This window comes from Mesoplodon bidens, assembly GCF_964165515.1.
Source record: "Mesoplodon bidens genome assembly, chromosome: 4".
In the NCBI taxonomy this organism is placed as follows: Eukaryota; Metazoa; Chordata; class Mammalia; order Artiodactyla; family Ziphiidae; genus Mesoplodon; species Mesoplodon bidens.
This window is the reverse complement of record NC_138160.1, coordinates 38215318-38233417: the sequence shown is the minus strand read 5'-3', so window position 1 is coordinate 38233417 and position 18100 is coordinate 38215318. Positions and strand designations below refer to the sequence as shown.

The window sequence follows — 18100 nt, the reverse complement described above, 5'->3', positions numbered from 1 at the left end:
AAATTGAAACTGTGATTAAAAATCTTCCAACAAACAAAAGCCCAGGACCAGATGGCCTCACAGGCGAATTCTATCAAACAATTAGACAAGAGCTAACACCTATCCTTCTCAAACTCTTCCAAAATATAGCAGAGGGAGGAACACTCCCAAACTCATTCTACGAAGCCACCATCACCCTGATACCAAAACCAGACAAAGATGTCACAAAGAAAGAAAACCACAGGCCAATATCACTGATGAACATAGATGCAAAAATCCTCAACAAAATACTAGCAAAAAGAATCCAACAGCACATTAAAAGGATCATACACCATGATCAATTAGGGTTTATCCCAGGAATGCATGGATTCTTCAATATATGCAAATCAATCAACGTGATACACCATATTAACAAATTGAAGGAGAAAAACCATATGATCATCTCAATAGAAGCAGAGAAAGCTTTCAACAAAATTCAACGCCCATTTATGATAAAAACCCTGCAGAAAGTAGGCATAGAGGGAAGTTTCTTCAACATAATAAAGGCCATATATGACAAACCCACAGGCAACATTGTCCTCAGTGGTGAAAAACTGAAACCATTTCCACTAAGATCAGGAACAAGACAAGGCTGCCCACTCTCACCACTCTTATTCAACATAGTTTTGGAAGTTTTAGCCACTGCAATCAGAGAAGAAAAGGAAATAAAAGGAATCCAAATCGGAAAAGAAGAAGTAAAGCTGTCACTGATACTATAATAAAGCTGACATGATACTATAATAGAGAAACCCAAAGATGCTATCAGAAAAATACTAGAGCTAATCAATGAATTTGGTAAAGTAGCAGGATACCAAATTAATGCACAGAAATATCTGGCATTCCTATACACTAATGATGAATTATCTGAAAGAGAAATCAAGAAAACTCTTCCATATACCATTCCAACAAAAAGAATAAAATATCTAGGAATAAACCTAGCTAAGGAGACAAAAGACCTCTTTGCAGAAAATTATAAGACACTAATGAAAGAAATTAAAGATGATACAAATAGATGGAGAGATATACCATGTTCTTGGATTGGAAGAATCAACATTGTGAAAATGACTCTATTAGCCAAAGCAATCTACAGATTCAATACAATACCGATTAAACTACCACTGGCATTTTCCATAGAACTAGAACAAATAATTTCACAAATTGTATGGAAACACAAAAGATCCCGAATAGCCAAAGCAATCTTGAGAATGAAAAATGGAGCTGGAGGAATCAGGCTCCCGGACTTCAGACTATACTACAAAGCTACAGTAATCAAGACAGTATGGTACTGGCACAAAAACAGAAATATAGATCAATGGAGCAGGATAGAAAGCCCAGAGATAAACCCATGCACATATGGTCACCTTATCTCTGATAAAGGAGGCAGGAATGTACAGTGGAGAAAGGACAACCTCTTCAATAAGTGGTGCTGGGAAAACTGGACAGGTACATGTAAAAGTATGAGATTAGAACATTCCCTAACACTGTACACAAAAATAAGCTCAAAATGGATTAAAGAACTAAATGTAAGGCCAGAAACTATCAAACTCTTAGAGGAAAACATAGGCAGAACACTCTATGACATAAATCACAGCAAGATCCTTTTGGACCCACCTCCTAGAGAAATGGAAATAAAAACAAAAATAAACAAATGGGACCTAATGAAACTGCAAAGCTTTTGCACAGCAAAGGAAACCATAAACAAGAACAAAAGACAAACCTCAGAATGGGAGAAAATATTTGCAAATGAAGCAGCCAACAAAAGATTAATCTCCAAAATTTACAAGCAGCTCATGCAGCTCAATAACAGAAAAACAAACAACCCAATCCAAAAATGGGCAGAAGACCTAAATAGACATTTCTCCAAAGAAGATATACAGATTGCCAACAAACACGTGAAAGAATGCTCAACATCACTAATCATTAGAAAAATGCAAATCAAAACTACAATGAGATATCATCTCACACTGGTCAGAATGGCCATCATCAAAAAATCTAGAAACATTAAATGCTGGAGAGGGTGTGGAGAAAAGGGAACACTCTTGCACTGCTGGTGGGAATGTGAATTGGTACAGCCACTATGGAGAACAGTATGGGGGTTCCTTAAAAAACTAAAAATAGAACTACCATATGACCCAGCAATCCCACTACTGGGCATATACCCTGAGAAGACCATAATTCAAAAAGAGTCATGTACCAAAATGTTCATTGCAGCTCTATTTACAATAGCCAGGAGAGGGAAGCAACCTAAGTGTCCATCAACAGATGAATGGATAAAGAAGATGTGGCACATATATACAATGGAATATTACTCAGCCATAAAAAGAAACGAAACTGAGTTATTTGTAGTGAGGTGGATGGACCTAGAGTCTGTCATACAGAGTGAAGTAAGTCAGAAAGAGAAAGACAAATACCGTATGCTAACACATATATATGGAATCTAAGAATAAAACATGTCATGAAGAACCTAGGGGTAAGACGGGAATAAAGACACAGACCTACTAGAGAATGGACTTGAGGATATGGGGAGGGGGAAGGGTAAGCTGTGACAAAGTGAGAGGGTTGCATGGACATATATACACTACCAAACGTAAAATAGATAGTTAGTGGGAAGCAGCCGCATGGCACAGGGAGATCAGCTCGGTGGTTTGTGACCACCTAGAGGGGTGGGATAGGGAGGGTTGGAGGGAGGGAGACACAAGAGGGAAGAGATATGGGAACATATGTATATGTATAACTGATTCACTTTGTTATAAAGCAGAAACTAACACACCATTGTAAAGCAATTATACTCCAATAAAGATGTTAAAATAAAAAAACAGTGGGAAGATATATGTATTTGTATTTTATTGAATCTTTCTATCCAGAGAAACAAACCATCAGTCTATTTATTCATGTCTTCTTTCATTTTCTTCAGTGAATTTTGTCTGTATAATTCTGTACAATTCTGCATATTATGTCAATATAATTTTTGATAAGTTTGTGTTTTCTAGGAACATAACAACATAATCTGAAAACAATAAAATCATCACTTAAAAAAGAGAATCAGAGAAATGCAACATATCAATGATAGAAATACAAAGCTGTACAAAAAATAACGGAAAATTAGAGGTTCTTTAACTGTATAATCATAGAGGAATAATGGAATGAATTATGGGATATCAAACCAATGAAATATTCTGCAGATATTCATAACTGTATCTCTGAGGAATTTATAATAATACAGGAAAATATGATGTGTACTGGTAAAAGGAAAACTAAATAGAATTTGATATTGCTTATATACACCTATGAAAATTCCTAAAGGTGAACATAGATAAAACATTAGAAGAAAATATACTAAAGGTTAAAAGACACGATCTTTGAATGGTAATATTTAAAGTGAGTTTTTTTCTCTTATTTTTCCTTTTTGTATTTTCTAAATTTTCTCTAATAAGAAAGGAAAACATTTTTTAAATAAGAAACTGTACAGTTTTTTTCTCCTTTCAGTTGGATCGCCCCAGTATGGCTTTATTACTTTATAACAGTGACATTTCTGATATGGGAAATAACCTCACAAAATGGGAAAGCAAATTCAAAAATCAATGTTCATTTCTTTTAAATTATGTGTGGTTTTGAGTTCTTCATTCTTCACCAATAATCTAAAGGTAACACACAAAAAAGGTAAAACTTTGAAATCCTGTCATTTTTTATTTAAATCCAACATGGTGGATAGCATGTGTGTAGCATGAAGTGTTACTTTGAAATTATTTTTTTTCCAAAGTGACAAACTACCAAATGAAAAAGAAGACATGTTTGTGAAAAAAGTAATTTGCAATATTGTTAGATGGAAATATAACAGGTTTAGCTAAGCAAGGACTAAACAAGGGATCATTTATATATTTAATGAATCACATAGGGAATAAGTTAATTATAGAACTGTAATTTGGTGTATTTGATAAATTTCACTGGTATTAAAGAAGCATTATCATAGCACAGTTATTGCTTTTTGAAATTTATTATTTCTTTAATAATCACTATGTGAGAAACTACCCTTTAAAATACGTCCTAGGGTCTTCTTCCATGTAGAACATATGATACCTAATATCATGTGAGCTCTTAATTTAACCATCTGAGAAATAATATAGTATAATTACCTACCATTTTTAATCTATCTTAGCCATTTCCAATACTCATGACCATAACTTACAACTAAAAAAAAATAACAATAATAAAAGGACTGACAAACCATATATCAATTCTTAATAGCATACAAAGATTTTCTGGGATAACAAAGATTCGAGTGAACGTTCCAAATAGTTTACTCAGTTGATGGCCTATTCCAAAGTACGAGACAAATTCAATGCAAATCGTTATTTCATACGGGAAAGCTAGAGTAGCACTTTCAGAATAAAGCAAATTTCCCATGAACTGAATGTGGCACATCTTGGCCTATTTTGTGATAGAGATTGCCAAAAGAGGAGGAAATGTATATCTTATTCTTATTTGAGGACCTAGAGTTCATATTTATTTAAGTATATATTTGATTTATTTAAAGTAATAGATCTAAAATAAGGAGTGTGCTGCAAAATACATAGTATGTAGCCTAGGACAATTCATTTTTTGATACTCTTGATGACGTCTCAAAGCAAAATATTATTTATTATAATTATTTTTGGAGAGAATACTAGTTAGTACATAATTCAATTTCTTATAATGACCTAAAGTCGCATTTTCTAATCAAAGTTTCAATTCTCCTCCTCCATGTCCTAGATTTTCTGGTCAAATGCAGTCTCAGAAATATATACAAACTTAATCAGAAAAACACTGATGCACTCCAAGGGAAAATACACTGTTGTGTGTGTGTGTGTGTGTGTATGTTGGGGTGTGGATCAGGGTAGGGGTACAGAAAGAAAAATGGGAGAGAAAAACTAGATATCTAGATAGATTTAAACTATATGAAAAATACATACAGAAAAATTAAAGACTGCACATTATATTTCAATAATCCTTGAAAATGTTTTAGCAATATCTGGATCAGAGTAATCAGCTAAATTCTGTACGGTGAGGCTTGCTTTTATGGTTAAGAGCTTCACAATCTAGGAATCTTCATGTTGAACATAAATAACCATTTTTCATTTTGAGTATAGAAACTGAAGGAGATTGAGCTCATGGATTTCTAACTACAAGATGGGATCCAGAAGTTGTTTTACCACACACGCAGATTCTCAACATACCTCATTTTCAGATGACTTGCTTCTTACCCTCAAAGAGGAATACAGAAAATAAAATCAGTTATTGAAATAGTTTTTTTGACCTAATGTGATAACACATACAGAGCTAGACCTAAACATCTTACTAACTGGCATATATTAGGTATTCCAAAATGCCAATTCTGTGTCCATCAGGACAACTCAGATGCCTTTAGAATGAGAAATTGAGATACTGCATAAGGAAAAGTTAGAAAGTAATGAAGTGACAATAAATTCATGAAGTGACAACTGTCATAGTTGGCTCTGTAGTAAAACTGAGTCTCTCCAACTAAGGATCATCCCACATTCTCTTGGGGGTTTATGAGTTCTCTGAGAATTTTAAAATTTTACTTTTTCATTTAAAGGTAAGCCTTAAAACTAATTTTGACAAGATTACAGGTTAACCACTCTTTCTCAGTGATAATTACCATGTGAGAGACATTTTAAAAGTATAAGCCTTTAGTTTTCCAAGTCAGTGTTTCTCAAACTGGTGAACCTTGGAATTTTCAGGGACTAATAAGAAAATGGCTAATTAGTCACATGAGGCCTGTGAGTCCCAAATTTTCCTGATCATCTGAGGCATTAAATATGTCTTTCCCAGCTCCTCCCTTAGAGAGTCAGCAGTCTCAGTAGGGACTGTGGAATGTAAAATTATAGGATTACCTGAGGTAATTTTTACCGCCAGGCAAGTTTGGCATGTACTGCCTTAAAGGAAATTGGCTCTCAAGTATAAAGCTCAGAGGATTCCATGTTCTTCCCAAAGGTCAGAGGCAAGAAGAGAGATTTGTTTGGCTCCAAAGCCCCTAATAATTTACTACATCAGATAGAACTCCATTACCACCCACTTCCAAATTCCATCCAGCGCCATAACCAACTAATCAAATTCAGTTCAGTGTACCATGCAGCTTGGTACTGGTTATTTACATTATTGTGAAATCAACACTCTTGTATGTGGAATTACAATTTGCAATTCTGTTCTCGTTATCCTGACGTTTCTTCAATAGAACTGTCTTGGCTCTGCATATAAGAAGGAGTTGAAGACGCAGTTAGGAAACTGAACTATTTGAAGTTTAGACACTTCTGGAAATTTATGCAGACAACAGAAAGCATATATGAATTTGATAGTGCTTTAAAAAAGAATCAGAGGACTTCCTGCTCTGATGTGAAGGCAGGCCCATTAGCATGAATCAAAACAAAGGAATAACTTCCTCTTTTTTTTGATGCTAATTCACTCTGGAGTCATCCTTCTGAGTCTCCGCTTAAGGCTTTTAAAAGACTGGGGGAAAATATGTCACAAAATGGATCCATTTTAAATATTACAGGGACTTGCGGGCTTATTCGTTGTTGGCACTTGCATGTCCTCAATCAACAGTCTAAAGGCCAACAGAGCTCACTAATCCCCACTGACTACTTTTAAACAGATTGCAGATTTCAGTAGCCAATGGAAATGTAAAGGCAATAGCATGGAAAGATTGCAAAGCAAATCTTCTAGTATCTGGCCAAGTCAAAGAATAAAGCAGCTCCCCACCTACTTCTTTATATTCACTCAGACAGTGAAGGAAAGTGTACTGACCACTTCTGTCTTCTGGCTCTTTCCCAGCTGGGCAATCTTATCTCGCTGCAATTTCCCTTTAGCCTACCCTGCTCCAGATACACAGTCACCTTTTTTGTTTCTCAAGGCTGAATCCTTCTCATCCTTAAAGATTCCAGGCCCCTTAGAGAGGCCTTCTCTAATAACTCTATATAAAATATCCACTTCTGTCTACTTTCTACCATATCACACCACTTTTTTTTGCATAGAACAGGAACTTTAGCTGTCTTGTTTACATTTGTATACCCAGTACATGTACCAGTCCCTGGATCACAGGAGGTCTTAAATACCTTCACTTCCTTTAAAGTGAAGGAATGAATAAGGGAATGAATTAGTAAATATCCTGTATCTAGTATTCACCTAAACAGTAGAGATGCAAAGTTGAATCAGACGTGGTAAACTCACGGAACTTACCGAGCCAGAAGAATGTTAGACAAGTTTAATATCCAAGGTTTGTGTTTTAGAAAGATCACTGTGGATGGGTAAAGTATGAAAATGGATTGGAAAAGAGCTGGACTGAATGTAGGCTAAGTACTTTGGAGACTATCACAGTAAAGCAAACAAAAAATTATGAGGCTCCAAAGTAAGGTGGTGATATAAGGAAAGAAAAAGAAACTGATCCTAAAGATGTTAAGGAGGGTGAATTAATTGTCTGTAAGAAATGAGGAAGATGTGGAGTTTTGATCTTAGATTACAGTCTTAGGTAGCTACATAAACAAAGGTGACTTTCACTGAAATAAGGATATAGTAAAAGGACCATGTTGTTGAGAAAATGTATAAGAAGGAGAGAAAATATTATGTGTTAAGATTCTAACATATTGAGTTTGAACTGTCCAGTATGTGTGTTCTTTCCACACCACCAAGCAAGTAACTCAGTTCTCTGTGGACACCAACCAGTCATTTCACAAATTTAGCTCAGTTCTGACACTATCTATCTGGAGTTAACCATCAAATCCCACAGGTTAAGGGCTCAGTCCCACAAGACTGCCCCTCTCCCCCGCTCCCAATTCAGCACCAATCCCAAATCCAGGGTGTCACCTGTGCTTCTAATTCACAGGCTATAGATCAGAGGTTCCAACACCTGCCTCCTGGGGTTCCATTAATTTACTACAGCAGCTCACAGAATTCAGAGAGACATTTACTTAATAAATCACCAGTTCATTATAAAGGGTATTATAAAGGATACAGATGAACAGCCAGATGGAAGAGATGTATAGGGTTGGGTCTAGGGAAAGGGGTGGGGAGCTTCCATTCTCTCCCAGTGTACCACTCTCTCCAGATCTCCATGTGTTCACCAGTCTGGAAACTCTCTGAAGCTCATCCTTTTGGGCTTTTCTTGGAGGCTTCATTTCTTAGGCATGACTGATTAAATCATTGGCCATTAGTGATTGGACTCAATCTCCAGCCCCTCTCTCCTCCCCAGATGTGGGGCTGGGGTAGGAGTAGGCGGGAGTACTGAAAGTTCCAACCCTCTAATCACATGGTTGGCTCCACTAGCAACCAGCCCTCAGCCTTAGGTTACCTAGGGGCTTTTCAAAAGTCACTTCATGAGCATAACAGAAGACACCCATTGCTCTCATCACTTAGGAAATCCCAAGGACTCAGGATTTCTGTGCCACGAATAGGGACAAAGACCAAATATATATTTCTCTTTATAAACCACACTATGGCAGCTGTCTGTTGGATCCAGAACTTGAGATGTTCAGGGGGCATTTAAATATATGTATCTGAATATTCTGGACAGAGATATAGGTTGGAAGTTTAAATGGGGCATCTTTGGTATATACAGAGATTGTACTAAAAACCACAGAAAGAAAGGAAATAAACCAAAGAGCTTTAATAGAAATAAAAGACACGAAGGTCAAGGACAAAATCTGAAGGTGTACATGCAAATAGGCACTCACAGAAACACATGCAACCTCATGCATCAAGGGGTGGCTGGCTTAGCATTCATGAAAGGGATAAAAATTTCCACGGCACCTGGCTAAAACGATTGACCATAACAGCATAATTATAAAGTAGAACAGTCCCCTTGGGAAGGCCATGTGCTGAATGAAAGACTTGGAATAAAGCCAGAAACTACTATCTTCCTAATATACTAGGTACCAATGTATCATAGCCTTTTGTAACTGTTACCCTTTAAGGAAAAACAAAAACGAAAAACACCTGACATTTACCAAAAATGTAAAATTCTTTCCTTAGAGAAGTCTGAATTGTTGACATAATTTTGTGAGCCAAAAATATAGAAAATAAGATGATACAAGTTTTAATTCAGTCTGCTAATGTGTATCTCATCCTCCTCCTCCCAAAGGAGTCCGCTCTTTCTATAAATGCGTACACCTGAGCTATGAAACTTATAAGGCTAACATGTTTACCGAGTATGTGCAAATTTAAAAGTCCCGTAATTAAAGCATCATAGTTTTTAATATCCACTAAAGGCTTTTGTCTCACCCCACCACCCTGCTCTATTCTAAATCATCACATGAGGGATATGGATATTCCTACTGATGGTTTGAAATGAAATCTGGAATTACTTCTTAAAAGGGAATTGGTGAATGAGAGCAAAAATTAAAATTTTTAATTAAAAAATTTAAAAGCAGCAGGTTGTTTTACTGCATAGAAAACTACACATTTAATGACGTTTTACTTCAGTGAATGTGCCTTAAGACTTTTGAACCTCTGTACAACTTAGCTTGTATACTCTCCTTCTTTCTTCCATCTGTCTTTTCTAATCAAATAACCAAGTCAGTTAACGAACACCTAACTAACGCTGTGTTAGACTGTGAGAGTCTAGCAATGCTCCTGCTTTTATATGGCTCACTGTCAAGTTTATACAGTACCGCTCCAGCTGGATTTCCGTGCTACTTCAGTCCCTTCTGACTTACTTTGACAGATCCTTGATTAGGGCTCTCACCTAGTCTACTTCTACCAAAACAGCCCTATCCTAATCCAGGACACTAAACCACCTGCCCTAACCACCCTCAGAAGCAGGCAAACCTACATGTCTACTGGCCTGTTCTGGTTCTAGAACTAGCTCTGCTTAGCATTTAGCTCCTTCTTCACCATTTGAGTTTTTCTCCATTAATTCTGGCTCCAGTGAGGAAAAAGCCTTTCTAGAGAAAGTAGCATTTGAGCTGGAACTTGAAAGAAAAAAAAGTATATGGATTCATTTCCAGCTGAGAAAAGAGAATGAAGAAAGGTATGGAAGTCTGTCCTGATGAGGCAGAGCAGAATTACATAGATAATTTTTAAATACTAACAAGGTCTGGGGCCCCAAAAGGAATGGGATACAATAAAGACAGTATAAATACAGTGAGAGCATGGATTTTTGTAGGCTTTATTGTAATGGGAGAAACAATATCTCCATTTTTGAGCAATATTTGCTTGGAAGCATGCACTGCACTTATAACCTACCACGTCATTTAAACCCACATAGACACAATGAAGTGAATGTTATAATTAGCACCATTTTACAGAGAAGGAAACTATCACTTAGAGAGGTGGAATTTGAATCCAGCTCTTTCTTACCCCGGAGCACTTGCTTTTACATTAAATTGCTTGGACAAGTCATGACACCTTCTGGCACCTTGAGAATCTCAGTCCTATTTCTCACATTGCTTCCTCAGGAAAATAGGTTATAACTTCTAAAAAATTAACTTTCAAATGAACTTCTAGAACACAATCTATTTATAACTAGATGGAATTGTTTATGTGGTTTAAAATGCCCTCTCTACTCATGTAAGATGATGTTTCCTACAGAAATAGCAAACTCACTAGATACGTGAAGACTTGAGGGAGAATATATGTCCTTATATAACATATTTTCTAATTCTAACCTGTTTTGAAAATGTTTACTTATCATTTTTTTCTGTTCCACTAATTCATATTTATCTAAGATATATCTTGAGTTAACAGTCAATGCCTCTAAAATAAAGTATACAAAAAGAGGACAGTAAAAGATAGCTACACTGTATGAACTTACCATTCACACCCAAGTTTGGATTCTGAATTTTTAATAAACTTTTACTTTCAAAGCCTTTGCCATTAAAACCTTTGCTTTACAAACTTTTTTCCACTTGTTATGCAGGAATGAATTAATCCCTCCCATCTAAAGACCACCCCTCCCCCCAACACACACACACAAAATCACATTTCTAGTGTTTCCACTGATCAGTCAGAATTTACCCATCCAACAAATATTAAGATCCACCTATGTGCTCGACACTGGGTCAACTGCTGGGGTCCAGGGCTGGGTCCAGGAGGCAAGATGTATGTAATCCACACACATTTCAATAGATTCACATGCTGTCTTTAAATTAAGGTAGTCCTCTGAACAAGACAATTGTCTTTTAAGGCACAGACCTTCCTGGGATACAGCTACACTACTTAGACTGTGAAAGACTTCATGTTTCTCCTGTTTTCCTATGGGTGCTTTACAGTTATTGATTTAAATACACACCCCAACACAGTAAATGTTAGTATGTATATTTAAATGCTGGTAATGAGAATTAAAAATTGTGAACACCAACTACTTCAAGAAAAATAATAACATTGCCAGGGATGTTGTCCAAAGAATTAGTCAAGCATAAGTCTACAACCTTTAAAGGGAAAAATACATACATCCAATATTGTCCCCTAAATTATTATCAGTATAACGCCTTGTTTTTAATTATCTACAATTCATATAAGAGCTTTACTGAAATTTTAATTGCAGGATTTTTTTAATATATACTTGCTATTTTATAGCACTGGACATAAGTACTAAATTTTGAGATCTGTACATTAATAAAATCAGAGGGATTCTGATTGTTTCATTCAAAACACTCCTAATTTTGTGAAATTTTCCACCAGATCAAGAGTCCTTATTGCAGCCATGAAGGGAAAAGAGTAATTGACCTCTATACTGTTAAGTAAAAAATGTTTGACATTTATATCCAGAATATTTCAAATTGCGTTTATTGATACCTGACAGAGCTTTTATTATTGATAACATAAATATAAACATAATTCTAATTTAAATTTGGAACTCTCGGTGATTTCAACATTAATGTGACATCTCTCCTTGTTGATTTATTGTAGAAGGACTTCACTCAAGTTAACTCAAAGGACCTAAGCTTTTGCTACATCTGGAAATCCTGTTGAAAAATATGGCAGAACTGCACTTGCTGCACATCGAGGAAAAATAAGAGTAAGTTACAGGTGTCCAGACTGAGAAGTATCATGGTTAAGAAATGGGAAACTAGAATAAGACTACCTAGGGTCAAATATTGCCATTAGCATTTACTGGCTCTGTGACCATGGACCCCATCTTCCAAGTAAGAGTGATAAGATAAAAAGACATAACTCACCAAAGGCACTTAGGCACGTGCCAGGCAAAAATAAGAGTTCAGTATAAACAACCTATCACAAAATAAACTGACATTGCTGGGAACATGCTAAGCACCTTATATGGATTGTTTCATTTAATCCTCACAACACCACCAAAAAGTATGTGCTATTATTATCCTCATTTTATATGTAGCTCATATTATGTTAAAGAAAGAGAGAAAGAGAAGGGTGGGGGGAGAAAGGAAGGAAGATTAAACTTCTTAAAATGAAAAGATTAGATTAACAGATAACTTGTTTATGGACGGTGTTTAACAATTCTGGATGTTATAAATTTATAACTAATTAGCTGAATATTTATAAGCAACTACATTTAACTACAGACATTTAGCTATTACTCGGTGCCTAATTATAAAGTCTACTTATTACCTGGGATTTTTATTGCTTCTCTTTTCCATCCATTTCATGGCGTATATAGTTGCTGTCAGGAAAACAAAGCTAAGTCAGACTTTAGATCAATTACACATACTTAGTTGGTATCTCTTACGTGCATAGCACTGTGAATATCCCTGTTTGGGGAGGAGGGGAGAAGTGAACCAGGGAATGATATTGTTAGGGATTAGGGAGAGACTGAACAAACAAAACCTGGTGGGGGAAATTAAAGACACCCATCATTATGAATAATCAAGATAGGTTTTTAAAAACTTAGTTAAAGCTTCAAAGCAAAAGAAAAATTCCATTTAAATAACCATTCGCAGATTAAATACATTTGTTCTATTAACATTTCCTTGGGCATTTTTCTTCCCTAGCACTCATCTGACCTCCTTAAAATTTGTCTGCATCTTTTGTTTCTCAAAATTCCTCCTCAGGCAAAGTTCCTGTGCTACATCTCCAAAGACAAATAGAGGTGAAGAATGTTTCATGGTAAAATAATAATTTCCCCAGCATTATTAGTTCATCTCTGCTCACACTGGCTGTACTTAACATTGTAGATTGCTTTGTCACCTGCATGCACTTGATTTATCAATATAGATGTAGAAAATAATTTGTATATTTACATAGTGTATACTTCATTCTTTTGTCATTCCAATGGACCTCGTTTTGTGTCCTCCTCATAAAGCTGACTTTATATGTTTTATTAAAGTATATCTGGGATTCATTGTAAGGTTTAAGAAAAATCAGTAGCCTTAGAACTGGAAATATCTAGGTTTGCACCCTAGGGTTCCCCTCCCTAACTATGTGGCCTTAAGCAAATCATTTAACCATCTTAGATTCAGTTTCCTCTTTTCTAAAATTACAATAATTATCCTTGCCATAATTATCCCATAAAATGTCTGGAAAACCCAGATGTAATATATGTGAATTAAAAACAAAATTGGTATTACTAGAGTATCTCTGGTCCTGATGTAGTTTATTTTGTCTCTGACTTTAGTCCTAGAAATAAAAGATCTTTTCAAATAATTAAACAAAATGTGTTGCTGGTCATACTGTTGATAGAAGTCTCAGATGTTTGAACACTTATCCCACTAAATGCTTAGCAATGACCCTGACAACTGGGAGAGAAGTCTTCAGTAGAATAAGTACCATCATACTCTTATTTATTCCTTCTTCTCTTGATTGGGTTGAACCATAATCTTAAAGGCATACTTACCTTATTTGCAAAGGCACAGAGCGCCCACTGGTGCCAGCTCACTTTACCAGTGTTTGGACAAATGCACCCAGAGATTCAGACCACCCTCCAACCCCCTCTCCAGTCCATCCTCCAGGACCACTTCTCTGTAGGATCTTAGCTTCCAAGATCAGCTAATGTTATTTTCTGTGGTTAAATCCTCATGGCCAACCAACCATGAGCTGTCAGATCTGCCAGAATTATTCCACCAAAGTGAAAACCACCATCAACTATCTGGTCCACCTGCAAATGCAGGCATCCTACACCTACCTCTCTGTGTTTCCATTTCCACCATGAAGATGTGGTCCTGGAGGGTGTAAACCACCTCTGGGCAACCATGTGATCAACCTCCAGAGGCCTGACAGCCTCAGAACGGACTGGGCAAAAGGCTCACCTTCAAGCCCGACAAGGAGCCTTCCAAGCCCAGCGGCCTTCCTCATTCCAGAGTCCCCTCTCAGGTGTGGACTAAATGGAAACAATAAACAATAAACTTTCCTTTTACATAAAAAAAAAACCCACCCTTTGGAGGTGATTCATTTAGTTATTCATTCATTTATTTTTATCTCTCCAGTGGGAAGAATTTATTCCAACTTAAAAAATTGTACAAGGCTTCCCACAATTCGTTGGATTGAATTCTTCATTGCTTCCAGGATGAATTCCAAACTCCTTGCAGTGGCATTTAGAGAATTCATCACTTTTCCCAAAATATATTTCCAATCTTTATTTCTCATTTTTCTAAACTCTTATGCCACAACAATATCAAGCCACTGGATTTTCTGCAAACACAATATATATTTCAATCCCTTTCTCATTTCATCATGCAATTCCTCTACCTAGGGATGTCCTTCCTTCACTTCTCCATCTTCTGCTTTCTTACCCCACTTCTAAGACATAATTCTCAAATACTTTCTTCATGGGGAATCCTCTCCTAGATGGCCCACCTTAACCCATCCTCCAGATTGACCCTGAGGAAGGTCAATGGCTGTTTATCAAGCACTTTATGGAAGAGATTTCTGCACTGGGCTAAAAATTGAACTAGATAATTTCAAAAGTCCTGTGTGATAACTCAATAAAATGCTTCCAAGCTTGGGAGGAGCAAATTGTCAGCATACAACTGACTTTTATACTGATACAAAGGCACAACACAACTAGAGTCTAGTCTATTTTGAATTTAGTATATTTCCAAAGTTGACAGCCACTTTTCAGTCCAGGACCAAAAGTTTTCATTTCAGGATTTCTTAAGACAAATTGTTCTAAAAAGTTATCTAGAATTCTCTTTTTTGTTTGTTTGATTTTAATATCCATTCCATTTTAGCAGCAAAATGTTTCTTTTCATAATTTTAAGTGTCTAGGTCTAGGGAGTTTAATAATCATGGTTCCATTTTGTTTTGTGTAAACTGGAAAGTGTTAATTTGTTCCTAGAATTCACACCTCTGTAAGGAAGGTATGATGGGTTGTCATAATTTCTTATCGTGATGGGGAAAAAAATGTTAATGCATGAATGGTCACATCTTCCTTCACTCTCCTATCCTTGCTGGGCTTCTGAGATATTTATTATACTGATTCTTGTGTTGGCCAGACTATGGTGTAGGTATCAAGTGGCAAAGTAAAAACAAACAAACAAACAAACCCAACTAGGTTACTTACTTTAAGGTAGGCAAAGTCTATTCTTGAAAGAAAAGAGTAGATTTGAAACAAAGGAGGGAAAGGAGAAAGAAATAAGAGAAGACCAAGAGTGGTGTGAATTTTGAGAGAGAGAATTTGAAGGAGAGACAATGAAAGAGGAAGTGGGGAAAGAGCAAATAAACCAAAAGTTGGGGAAGGGGTGAAGAGAAAATTGAGGGCAGCAGCCTTACTGTGTTTATCAGCTGGGGGGATGGTTGAGAACGCAGATTTTTAGGATATTTTGCTGTGCTTCGTGGGACAACCACTCTTGGCATTTTTCAAGAATACACACAAAAATAATTTAATTTTCAATTTTTAGATTGAGATTCTCATGCATGTCATACCCCATAGGACACCATGCTGTTGAAATGGGCTACATGGTAGTTCAGCTGTATTCAGGTTACCTACTATAATACTTACCATTATTGTAATTGTCTCTTTAGTGGCTTCTTTTTCTTACTATACTACAATCTCTATGAGGATAGGGATTCTGTCTTAATCATTTTTGTAACCCTATCCTCTAGGACAATATCTGGCAAGTACTAGGTTCTCAATAAACATTCACTGAATGAATGAATGAATGAATGAATGAACATGATGGCAGAAGCCTTGACCAATTGCAGTCACAATACCATGGAAGAAAAGTCTTAAGATAGAAAATTTCTTCAAAGTTTCGGACGAGTTATGAAACAATATTTTTTCCCCAAAGGTAAGAACAGACACCGCCTACAGTTTTCTCCAGCAGTGATTTTCCTTTTTGCATGGGCAAATTACACATCAGAGCACCCACACACAGTGTCTTGCAAAAGAGAACAAATATGATATACAAAGCATTCTTCTGATCATAAGGAGGAAAAGACACAAAGTAGACAGAGATAATAAATGTGTTGGTGTCTATAATTTACAGCACTTATGTGAGAATCCACTGTAGCTGCAAACTATATTTTCCCCAAAAGGTCAACATATTCAAATCAGATAGTTTTATTCTTAAAATATACTGATTGATTATGAGTGAAGCCAGTAGAAGATTCAATGTATTCGTAACTCCAAAACTTGTAAGTCAAATTTTGCTGCATAGTAAATTATATTTTGATTGCTTTTGTTGAGGGTTCTAATCAGGGGGGTGCATTCATTCATTAGCCAGATATTTACTGAGAATTATAATGTACCAGGCACTGTGCAATGTACTACAGCCTGAACAAAGAACAGACGTAATCCATACTCTCAAGGAACCTAGGAACAATAAATGCAATAAAATGGGGATGTAATGGAAGTCTGTGTGGAGTAAATGGGCAGTGAGCCTCAGTCTGTGTGGAAGAGCCAAGAAGTGGTTCACATATAAAGGTAAATCTGGAGCTTCGTCATGTAAGGACAAGGAGCTCAGGATCAATTCGGTGCATTTAATGAAAGACATCTTGTTCAGTATAGCTAAACACGAAAAAGTGAAGCATGACGGGACTTCAGGCCAGAAAGGTGACCAGGGGTCTTGCAGGCCTTGTTATGAAGCATGGATTTCATTCAGAGGGAAATCTTTGTATCCTTCTGATTGCATTGTGAAGGCTAAGTAGAGAGCAGTGAGACTGGAGGCAAGTAAGAAGACCCTTGGAATTGTCCAGATGAGGAGTGGTGAGGATCTGAAATAAGACAGAATTGGTAGGGGAAGAAATGAATGGTGAGAAGGAAACATCTTTAGGAATCTTCAACACCTGGTAACTGACTGGATATGGGAAGGAAAGTATGGATGTAAAAAATGACTCCCAACTTTCCAGACAGGAGACTGTGTAAACAGCTGTGCCAATCCATGGATTTGGGAACACTGAAAAGGACAGGAGGCTAATGAGTCCAGTTTGGGGCATGTGGAGTTTGAGCATATTTGGGACATCCAGGTGGTGATCAGGAGCAAACTCCTGGCTGTAGAAAGAAACCTGAGAGTTTTTTAGGTACACATGGCCATTGAACATGTGAAGAACATGAGAAGTGTTTGGAATATCTTAAAGCTGTTACCTCCAATTTGTCTATTGTCTAAATCCAGATTTTCACATATGAAGGTCTGTTGAAACAGTAGTTTACAAACTTTAGTTTCCTTCTCACATTTGGAAAAGTGAAACACACTTAACAGGTACCAAAAGCTTAGTACAGCAGGATTTTCAACCTAGCTGACAAGTTCAGTGATGGTGTAGTCTCAAAACTTTGGGGAGATACAAGGTATGAAAGGCCCTCCAGATAACTGACTTTTTTTTTTTTTTTTTTTTTTGCGGTATGCAGGCCTCTCACTGTTGTGGCCTCTCCCGTTGCGGAGCACAGGCTCCGGACGCGCAGGCCCAGCAGCCATGGCTCACGGGCCCAGCCTCTCCGCGGCATATGGGATCCTCCCAGACCGGGGCACGAACCCGTATCCCCTGCATCGGCAGGCGGACTCTCAACCACTGCACCACCAGGGAGGCCCCAGATAACTGACTTCTTAATCCATGGCTTATCACTGATTAAAAGTAAGGCATATCCTTGTATACATAACTATCAAAATGTATATTTTAGCAACAGAAAATTCCATGATTCCCTACTGATGTACTGTTTCTTTTCTTTTTTTTTTTCATTCAAATGTAA

At 36.8% G+C, this 18100-nt stretch overlaps 1 protein-coding gene across 3 annotated transcripts in view; it reads right to left on the bottom strand.

Moving 5' to 3' along the window:
- Nucleotides 1-18100, bottom strand: part of MRPS30 (mitochondrial ribosomal protein S30) — a 58883-nt gene that overhangs the window by 9810 nt on the left and 30973 nt on the right. Inside the window, exon 6 of one of the 3 annotated variants that reach the window (XM_081231273.1) lies at nucleotides 14271-14296. The exons of 1 other annotated variant lie outside the window; for it this stretch is intronic. In XM_081231273.1, the coding sequence (XP_081087399.1) occupies nucleotides 14286-14296 (11 nt within the window). In that variant the 3' untranslated portion in view covers nucleotides 14271-14285. Of the gene's footprint in view, nucleotides 1-14270; nucleotides 14297-17041; nucleotides 17131-18100 lie in introns of those variants that run through there. One more of the 3 variants, XM_081231270.1, reaches the window with a different exon arrangement.